The 11,172-nt window shown below is 44.5% G+C and overlaps 1 protein-coding gene across 1 annotated transcript; it reads left to right on the top strand.

The window, feature by feature from the left end:
• The first annotated feature begins 273 nt into the window (after nucleotides 1-273).
• On the top strand, nucleotides 274-10,821 carry LOC126202998 (endocuticle structural glycoprotein SgAbd-5). Its single transcript, XM_049937196.1, has 3 exons — nucleotides 274-431; nucleotides 7,545-7,660; nucleotides 10,444-10,821. Exons 1-3 carry the CDS (start codon nucleotides 423-425, stop codon nucleotides 10,619-10,621), a joined length of 303 nt encoding a protein of 100 aa, XP_049793153.1. The 5' UTR covers nucleotides 274-422; the 3' UTR covers nucleotides 10,622-10,821.
• Nucleotides 10,822-11,172: the final 351 nt, after the last annotated feature.

Here is an 11,172-nt window from a genome sequence, read left to right as displayed (position 1 = left end):
GTTACGGCGACTCCACACCTGGATAGTGTGTGTATGTGCATTATGTCACCGGCGCACGTATTCACGCATGTGCGCCGCGGCCGCCGCCGGCAACCTGCAAATGGCAAGTGCGGCTGTTTTGCAACCGCGAGTGACGCTCTGTCGTGCCCGGCGCGGGGCCTCCGGTGAGAGGACGGGAGCCACCTCGCCTCGCCTCGCCTCGCCCCGCCTCACCTCACCTCACCTGCGGCTGCTCATCTGCCCGCGCCCGCGGCTGTGTGGGTGAGCTGCGCGCCTTTGTGTTGGTGCATGACACGCGCCGGGGAGGGGGCCGGCGCGACCCTATATAAACCTGTCCGCAGACCCAGTCCTCAATCACAGCAGCGACAACTCCTGCCTACCGCCAGACGCACACGTCCAGCACACAGCCACCAACGCCCACCATGAAGCTGGTGAGTATCTCGGAGAAAGTGCCGATTCTCGGATCCTGCTGCGAGCGCCCCATCTTCACAGCCGTCTGCCGCGTTTGGCTTTTATTGTCACCGGTGGTAAAATCGGAGTTTTTGGACAGCATCTTATGCCTCTTCAAACTTCTCCGTTACTTGACGGTTCAACCCCTCTTTTCGGATCTTCTTCAGGAGACTTCTGATCTCCAGCCACTGGGAGACACCAGAAGACTCTTGAAGAATGTCCTAGCAGAGGGATCGAAACCTTGATAACCGGACAATTTTGTACAGTTCTGAGACGCGGCCTACTTCTGATTTTAGCATTACTGCCGATGAAATCTACGTTTCAAGGCAGCGTCCTATTCCTAGTAAAAGTTCTCCAATGGGAATCTTCTTCGGGAATCTTCTGGTGTCCAACAACTCGAAGAAATCATAACACTCCTGAAGATTATCCCAGTAGAGGGATCGAAACAATGGTAACTGGACAAATTTGAAAAGGGTTGTGATGCGGCCTACCTCTGATTTTAGCATTTAACACAACTTCTGGTAAAATCAGAGTTGTCAGGCAGCGTCATAATCCTCGTCAGATGTCTCCAATACTCGACATTTCGATCTGTCTACTGGGATCTTCTTCAGCAGTCTTCTCTTATCCAGCCACTCAGAGACACCAGAAGACTCTCGCAGAATATCACAGCACAAGTCCAAATGGTGGTTTTTGGGCAAGTTTGAGGATTATGACTTCGCCTGCATCTGATTTTAGCATTTACTGTAACTGCTGGTAAAATGAAAGTGGTCATGCAGCGTCACATTCCTCTTCAAACTCCTCCAATACTCAAGGTGGCGACCCCTATTCTGGGATCATCTTCAAGAGTCTTCTGGCGCTCAACCACTCGAAGACACCAGAAGACTCCTGAAGAATGTGCCAGCAGAGGAATCTGATCGTAATTGGACAAGTTTGAAGAGAGATATGACGCAGCCTTACTCAGATCTTATCGTCAATCACAACGACCATTTTCAACGCTCTCTTTCGGCAACTACTACTGCAAAACAGCGCTGGAGTGACGAAGAACGCAGGTCGTTGGACGGGCCTTCGGCGACCAGCTAAGAATACATTAATTACGGCACTGAACTTGTATTCAGGTGAATACAAGTCAAATTCCCGTCCAAGAATTCACCATTAGATTTCCATAGATTCACTAAATCACTCAACGTCAATACCAGGACGGTTCCTCGGCCAAAATCCTGTCCCATACATTGCCGTGACTTTAATATTTCCCGTTCTTCATATTTGAGATGAGCATTCGAATTAATACGGGGATATGGTGGTTTACATATTTCGTAGCTTTTCGTCTTCCGTGCAGTCTAATGACAGATGGGTCCGTAGGTGTTGCACGTCTTGCAGTCTGGTTCAGTTTGTAGACTCCCTATCCGTTTTTACTATTGCAGTTTGTTAATGTTCACCGCTCGTGGCCGTTGTGGTCTAGCGGGTAGAGCACTAGTCTTCGGCTATGGATGTCCTGGGTTCAATGGCCCCAGGATGGTCGCAGATCAACTCAGCCTGCTGAGTAAAGGCCAACCGGTGCGATAGGCCCGCCATCTTCCCTCTCTTAGTGCCGCGGCGACTGAAGGTTGTACTCTACCTGTCTTCAGTCAGGCCAATCAGCCGATCACGGGCTTGGTCCACAGAGTTTAACTTTTTTTCATTCAGACATCGGACTGATTGTCGAGAAGCAGGCTCACATCCGTAGATCCCACCCTTACTGACAATAACCGTGGGTGTTACCGAATAAGATCATACTAAGATTCCATCTTTTAAATTATATGTTATTAATGAAAGGAAATTTTGAAATGAGAATAATTTTTACATTGAATTTCTATATTATATGAGTTCATCCTTTCGAAGTTACGCACATCCAACCCACGCGATGGAAGTCTCCCTTTCTCTTTACGTAGTCTATAAGTCCAGATATCAGATCATTAGGCCTTTTCAAAGTTAATGTAACTTAAGTCTGGTTTGTTGCTTCTATCACTCGCGGTCGCAAAACGTTACACGCATTATTTTGCTATGTTCAACAATCATTGTATGACCATTATAAACAAGTTTCTGTTGATGGGAGATTTCAATTAAATCCACAAAAACTCAGACTACTCTTAATAATTTTGTGGTTGTGTGTATTCCGACACGCTTGATTGTAATATAAACTCCCATCGAAGATTAAATCGTAATGAAAATTATCGTGACCTGCTCCACACCTTTCATACACATCGACCGTACTCAATGAAGTAATTTTGTGGACTCCTAGCTTCAGCGCAACCAGACACCTCGTAGTAAAAACCTGCTTTGTCATTCCGTGGCAACAGTGTCCAAATTTGTTCAAGCTGTGCGACATCTGCAGAAGAAAAGTGCACCGCCTCATCTAAGCGTCTGTGGATACGGAACGCTCACGAACATGTCGAGCCTTTGGCGGTTAATATGACACCATCAACAGCGTAGTCCATTCATTCGAGCAGTTGATCAGGTGCCTTCACAAAGCGATTAGCTCACGTTCCAAATTTTTGTTGCCACAGAAACACCTAAAATGATCTTCAGCCACTGAACACAGGATGTTAAGCTCTAACTAAGAAGAAATTGGCCTATAACAAGCGCAAAAGCAAGATGGTAATAATATTGATCGCAATGTGTCATTGCTCACTCTAGATGTGTCTCCTTTTAATCCATGGCCTCTAAAGACACGTAAGTTTGCTCACAATGTGCCAAGCTCTAAAAACAGTTCGTATTTGGTTATCGATTTTTCCATGTCGCACAAAATTGTTTGACTTTTGCTAGCGATGGTATCAACCGCGTGCCCGGACGAATACGGAATGGCATTACTGAAGATGCAATAAAGGTGGAAAATCTGCATGCGAATATCCGAATTATCGGAACTATTCCTCAATAGTATTTACATTAAATACAGTATGTGGAAATATTTCGATTAATGGTCCAAAAATGTAATAATAACAACTATGATTCAGGTCGACGTTGGTATGTTAATATTTTCAACTTTTTTTCCATATTTGTCAGGGCCACCATATCGGCAGTCAGGAAATTAACAGAGAAACCAGTTTCACAGACAGCTGTCGCAAGAACCCCTGACGTCTCACCCCTAGAGTCCACTTAGAGCCATAGAAGGGTTCACCACCGCTCTCTATGATTCCAACATGCAGGCGTGCCCCACTGCGATAAAACGTAGATTGTGAAAAGCGAACCACATTTCTTTCCTCAATGGTTAACGTTCGCAGATATAATCGTTAGATGCGGACTGGTACCGCAGATTGGAGAAGAAGCTGGAGATATCAAACAAGAATATCTTCCAGAAAATTCCGACTGACACCCCACTCCTATTGCAGAAGACGAACACCAATTCTTTTTTTTCCCTTTTTTAATTTTTCTACTTGTTAGAATTATGAAGTAACTTGTGGACTCCCAGCTTACTTGATGGAGTAAACACCTTCCCAACATAATTCGAGAACCATGTCTAATGTTCTCTCTGCTCAAACTGGTGGTGGTACAATGGCTTCGATGCTGAACTCGCATTCGGGATGTCCTCGGTTCAAATCTCCCTCCAGTCATCCAGATAGTTTTCCGAATGGTGCATTTGCACTAAGCGATTTAAGGAAACCACCAAAACGCAAATGTCGATAGCAGGAGGAAAAATTTGAAAGCTGTTGGTTTGCACACGAGTTCAATGCTTCAACCACTGCATCATCTTGCTTGAAAGGAAATCGTTTTCTTCAATGACAGCGAATTTTCCATGTTTAGTTCTGTGCGAAAGTGTCATAGACGTGGGATGGCTTGAAAAATTCATAGAAAATTCTAACGTAACGGTCACAGAGTGAGTCGAATAGTCTTCCTTTACATCTACATCCATACTCCGCAAGCCACCTGACGGTGTGTGGCGGAGGGTACCCTGAGTACCTCTATCGGTTCTCCCTTCTATTCCAGTCTCGTATTGTTCGTGGAAAGAAGGATTGTCGGTATGCTTCTGTGTGGGCTCTAATCTCTCTGATTTTGTCCTCATAGTCTCTTCGCGAGATATACGTAGGAGGGAGCAATATACTGCTTGACTCTTCGATGAAGGTATGTTCTCGAAACTTTAACAAAAGCCCGTACCGAGCTACTGAGCGTCTCTCCTGCAGAGTCTTCCACTGGAGTTTATCTATCATCTCCGTAACGCTTTCGCGATTATTAAATGATCCTGTAACGAAGCGCGCTGCTCTCCGTTGGATCTTCTCTATCTCTTCTATCAATCATATCTGGTACGGATCCCACACTGTTGACCAGTATTCAAGCAGTGGGCGAACAAGCGTACTGTAACCCACTTCCTTTGTTTTCTGATTGCATTTCCTTAGGATTCTTCCAATGAATCTCAGTCTGGCATCTGATTTACCGACGATCAACTTTATATGATAATTTAGCTACATCACTCTCAGCTGTGTTACGTTCCTCAGTAAGTGTTTACACATTAATACGACAATAAATTGTGCAGCTGTTTCATAACACCCGTAACTACAAAGTTGACCTTACTTTCAGCTTTTCTTATCTCTCACAATGCTTTTGGTTCTCTGCCCCCCTCCCCCTCTTTCTCGTCCTCTCTCTCTCTCTCTCTCTCTCTCACACACACACACACACACACTCACTCACTCACTCACTCTGTCTCTCTCCTGTAAAATAAGAAATCACAAACGACTGGATCAATGTCATCATATGTGTTTCTCAGAATAAGTTAATAATTCGGAAATTTGCACTAATATTATCCTTGCATCAGTTGTCGCCGTTAATTTAAGCAGAAGAGTTGTGTCATTAAAGAATCCCGAAATGACACAGAAAACACTGCTCTTCTGTCAACTTTTAATTGCCAGTCTCACTCTAAACTACACAAGTAGTGAACGTCAACTAACACTAAAGTTAACGTAAACCAATGAGAACTCAGACAACGAAATACATCTATCATCTAATATTTTACTCCTGTTGTAGATGAATGCGAGTCTAGCTGCAAGTAGTGGTAAATTTCGTCTATAGGAAGGAGCACCAGTTTGCATCACAGTCAAGGGGAAGACAAAAAGAGCCATTATAATTATGAAGTTAAGTGATATACGCTTGATGCTGGTGAATGTTGTAACGTTCACTTCGGTCGACACTCGATTCCCCGTTTACTCAAAAACGGCAATGTATGTATTATGACTGGCTACTGACATTCAGGGCCTGCATGATTACAGCGGAAAACTAAATCAACAGTAAACGTATGTGGGCCTTCAATATTCTACAACTACAGGTCCCTGTGAGTAATGTAAGTGCGAATAAAGTGCTGACTCATGCGCTGAGATGAGCAGATAATGAGGTTCGCCTTTAAGGTTCGGTATGACATTTCAGAAACCCAGCCTTAGAAGAACGTGAGGAGACCTTACACGGACGCTAATCGCCTTGCGTTAAGGCGTCTGCCATAATATCTGGCCGATCACGGAAAGACATCACGAAAGAGTCGTTGCGCGTCCGGATAATCCACCATTACATGGTAGCTTGCTGCTACGTCTGAAACGAATGGCGTGGTAGGCGTGAGGTCAAGCACGACCACAGGCCATTATCCTTTGCGTCCTGAGAATGTTACCCTTCGGTTGCGTTGACGTTCTGTAGTCATTGTTCCCTATGCATGGATATATACTTCAGTATTTACGTTAGTCACTTTGCAACTCCAAAAATGAGACAGACAAAGAAATTAACAGGTCGGAAATCAGTATTAAAAGTTACGAAATGTATAGCGTTTCTTTAGAAGTAATAAAATATTACACTAAATAGAAACGAAATAGAAACAGTGCTGGGATAAAAAGTATTAACCATATACCACTGGAAATCGATGCCGTGTCGTACGTATTCAAGTTCTGCGTTGATTCTGAAGCTATTTGCAGCTAAATCCACTGCATTACATAGTGTTCATGTAAGAATCTCTACTGTTAGCATTAGCAAGTTGCCGAATAGATGTGGCAGTAGCATGCAAAAGATGCATATATTCACCGTAGGACTCTGACATCAGATCTTCGTGTTGCAGCCTCCACATTAGGCCCGAAGTACCGGGTGATCAAAAAGTCAGTATAAATTTGAAAACTGAATAAATCACCGAATAATGTAGATAGAGAGGTACAAATTGACACACATGCTTGGAAAGACATGGGGTTTTGTTAGAACCAAAAACAATACAAACGTTCAAAAACTGTCCGACAGATGGCGCTTCATCTGATCAGAAGAGCAATAATTAGCATAACAAAGTAAGACAACGCAAAGATGATGTTCTTTACAGGAAATGCTCAATATGTCCACTATCATTCCTCAAAAATAGCTGTAGTCGAGTAATAATGTTGTGAACAGCACTGTAAAGCATGTCCGGAGTTATGGTGAGGCATTGGCGTCGGATGTGTTTTTCAGCGTCCCTAGAGATGTCGGTCGATCACGATACACTTGCGACTTCAGGTAACCCCAAAGCTAATAATCGCACGGACTGAGGTTTGGGGACCTGGGAGGCCAAGCATGACGAAAGTGGCTGCTGAGCACACGATCATCACCAAACGACGCGCGCAAGAGATCTTTCACGCGTCTAGCAGTACTTGCTTTTTTTTTTTTGTTGTTGTTGTTGTTGTTTTAATAAAACCCCACGTCATTCCAAACATGTGTGTCAATTTTTACCTCTCTATCTACATTATTCCGTGGTTTATTAAGTTTTCAAATTTATACTGACTTTTTGATCACCCGGCACATAACGAAAGTACTAACACGCTTGATATGATGAAGCTGCAACCTACACTTGGCCATAACGCATGAAGTCAGTATGGGTCTAGAACTACAGACTCAACAAGGAGACTGAATTAATGAATCGAAGGAACTGATTTAACGCGTATTCAATCAAAATCAGTCGCGACACATCGATTAAATCGCGGTTCATCATTTCTGTGGTCAGTGTAAGAAAGATTTGTGCCTACATAAATGGCAATGTAACTGCTGAAAATTTTTGCCTTACATGTTGGCCCATTCGCAAAGCTGAAGCATACTTTTAGGACAAATGCGTGAGCGCATCTTCTTTTTTGCAGATCCTGATCCTGAGTGCTGTAGTCGTGGCGGCGCTGGCTGTCCCGCAGAGCGGAAAGGACGCCACCATCGTCGAGCTGACCAACGACAATGACGGACTCGGCCAATACAACTTCGCGTACGTCCTCATGCCATGACTCATTATGTGCCACTCTGCTGCCGCATTCATTATAAGCATTCGACACCATTACATGTACGTCCCTTGTACTAGACTAGACGTACCTCCACTACACTTACCTGGAACTACCTGAAACAGGACGAAATCCTCCCCAGGCCAGTTTGGCATCGGCCTTTTTGTGCCCTGCGAACAATAATTGATGTGATCCTCTTTTTTTAATATAATTATCGTATGCACTTCTTCGTTACCAGTGATTTTAGAATCGCTTTGTCAAACGATTGATTTTGAGTAGTACTAGTTAAGAACCAGATAAATCATCGCCAATTCTCAGCAATTCAGTGCCGAGGAGAACCACTGTTACTGGAATAGATGCGGTATGTTTACTAAGGCCAAACAGTAAATTTCATGTGAGCAGATTTATTTCTGTAGTTTCCCAAATTTCAGCACAGTTAGGTGGATAAGTCATTAAGGCATTTGAGTCTCTAAATCAGTTCAATGCCCGGATGCTGGGACTTCCTATCCACCAACACACTTTTACATTCTTGCTACGCCTGAAATACATGCTGAGCTAATTCGTGAAAATTGCTCAATGGAGGTTGGTATGCAAGTATACGTCTTCCCACCGAATCTGTGCTTGTCAAATAAGGGACTGCTTAGAATAGTCAGGATCCGTATATATCTCAAGGCGTTTGTGGTGTGAACTGCAACGGGGGATCTTCCACTATCCTGGTGCAATATGCCATTTGGTACTCTGGTTTACCGTTCTAGCCACATACTGAGGAACGTTCAGTCTCCCTTCGGTAACTACCAAGTTAGTTCTTCTCTTACATCCAATAGCTCCCAGCACCAGAAGTTCGACTGTCACGCGTCTGAGAATCACTCTTTCCTGTAACTTCTCATCAGGTCGCTTATGGAGGTGTTGACCTTTGTCTGACAATCACAAACAACCTGTCGCTGAACGCCACAGGACGTCATTCAAAGTCTCGGCTGAATTTCGCTCTTCACCCTGCAAGTATCTGTACTCACTGCATCACAGCCAATTATCTATGTGATCTTTTGATAAGAAGCTCATATATCCCTCATGCCAATGAATCTGCATTTATCAAAGGTTAAAAGGCCACTGTAAGCAGCCACATGCACGTCCCCTGAGAATGTTTTGAAGCAATTTCAACCTGAAAATTTCCCATAATATTACACACACGCAAGAGCGACTTGTAGGAAAGGCATATTGCTATGCTGAAAATAAGCTTGCGTAAGGATGATAGTTCAATCAGCATACCACACAGACATGGGAATACTGCAGTATCAGTACGGAAGCGTTCGGTCAAGGTGCTCAAACTATCATAGTTCCCCACCGTGTGAAAACTACAAGACATAAAGGAAGTAGACACACATCAATGGATAGACCATCTCTCTAAGTTTCTGACTCACATTACAGGTAATCGAGTGGGGCACTGTCCGTGACGCAGAAAACGCTAACATCTGCGTGTAATTCATTGAAATAGGGGACATGAAAGTCTCTTCCATTGGGCTACATATAAGCAGACGCAAACTAATTTCATTCGACAGTAAGGAGCGAATGATTTATCCACAAGTTCTCACACGTGTGACCCCTAGCGCATCTACGCTATCCCTTGGTGCGTATTACGAATCGAAAGTTCAAGAGATGATCTGTCCATTGATAGGTGTAATTGTTCTGTAGGTCTTGTAGTTGTGTATGTGTGTCTGTGTGAATGAGAAGTGAGGGAGAGAGACAGAGAGATCGAGGAACGAGAGAGAGAGAGAGAGTGAGAGAGCACATCTACGAGGGCTATTCGGAAATTAAGGAACGATTGGTCGCGAAATGGAAAACACAGTCAACATCAAAAGTCAGCTACATCTTCCACCTACCTCTCTACATAGTCGCCGCTCCGACTTAGACATCTGTCGTAGCGTTGTACCGATTTCCTAATACTGACAGAAGTGACCCTCCTGCACTTTTCCACGCTGGACTGCAACTCGTAGTCTTCATAGCTGGTTCATTTGAGCCGCGATGGAAATCATAGACGGCCAAATTTGGGTTGTATGGTGGATGATCAAACACTTCCCATCGAAAAGCTGTAGGAGCGTCCCCACTGCCCCTGCGGTGTGCGACTGAGAGCTGTCATGAAGAAGGAAATGCAGGAACGTTGTGTTGGCTGCATGAAAACAGGCGAAATCTCTCGTCAGGCACCCTTACTTGGCGGGAGACACTAGAGACACTATTTCGTAGCCATCATTACGCTATCATATTACGCTCAGTACTGAGAAGAGCGACGTGGCGCTATCTACGGGCATAACAGAGACACTGCCGAACATATCTGTGCGAAGCTTCATCGGATTTTCACTGTGATTCCCATTTCGCCACTGTTCGCTCACTACATTCCAAATAGCCCTCGTATTACTACCATTCGCCTAAGTGAAAATAATCGCAAGTGAGATAGTGACAACGCAGACCTTATTGTCTGTTTCGTCGCACATGATCCACCGTCGCCAGCTGCAGTTCTGCCTTGCCCCGCAGGTACCGCACCAGTGACGGCATAACAGAGACACTGCCGAACATATCTGTGCGAAGCTTCATCGGATTTTCACTGTGATTCCCATTTCGCCACTGTTCGCTCACTACATTCCAAATAGCCCTCGTATTACTACCATTCGCCTAAGTGAAAATAATCGCAAGTGAGATAGTGACAACGCAGACCTTATTGTCTGTTTCGTCGCACATGATCCACCGTCGCCAGCTGCAGTTCTGCCTTGCCCCGCAGGTACCGCACCAGTGACGGCATCGCGCGGCAGGAGCAGGGCGCGCTGAAGAACGCCGGCTCCGAGAACGAAGCCATCGAGGTCCAGGGCAGCTACACCTACAAGGGCGTCGACGGCAAGGACTACACCGTCACCTTCGTCGCCAACGAGAACGGCTACCAGCCACGCGTGCAGTCGTAAGCCGGACCGGGACCCGACCTGACGACGGTACAACCAACTCAACAAAGAGTGGCCAGTTCGCTTTTCCTACGCCGACTTCGCTTCAGTGCCAACAAACCGACATCGGCTTCTACACATACCTATATGTTTTACAAACATATCACATGATATTCTTCATATTTTGTGAAGTTATTTGCCATCAAATAAATTTTATTTTATAATTCCTGCATTTTTTATCGAATCTATAAACAGCCCTTACTCCACAACAACATCGTGTATTTTGCTGAAACTGGAAACTACAGTTCGTCTCAAGACTGAACTTCGGCTAAGAATTTGAAAATTTTAAATCTGACTCCATTAAAAATGGATGTTAGCTTCAGTACAGATGCCAAATTCTTACTGACATATGTTTCGCTACAGAGATCGCCCAGGTTATTAAGTGGATCCAGTGTGCCCTGCCGAACATATTGGTGTGATGTTTAAGACACTGAATTACTGGATAGATCCTCGTCTGGTCATCCAGGATTATGTTTTTTGTGATTTCTCTAAATCTATTAAGGCCAATGTTCAGT

The sequence above is a fragment of the Schistocerca nitens genome, chromosome 9 (assembly GCF_023898315.1).
Source record: "Schistocerca nitens isolate TAMUIC-IGC-003100 chromosome 9, iqSchNite1.1, whole genome shotgun sequence".
Taxonomy (NCBI): Eukaryota; Metazoa; Arthropoda; class Insecta; order Orthoptera; family Acrididae; genus Schistocerca; species Schistocerca nitens.
The sequence above is the reverse complement of the archived record's forward strand: the minus strand, read 5'-3'. Positions and strand labels throughout refer to the sequence as shown.

Coding starts and splice junctions, on each gene's coding strand:
- LOC126202998 (XM_049937196.1), top strand. Junction 7,661..10,443: donor CTCGGCCAATACAACTTCGC/GTACGTCCTCAT, acceptor CTTGCCCCGCAG/GTACCGCACCAGTGACGGCA.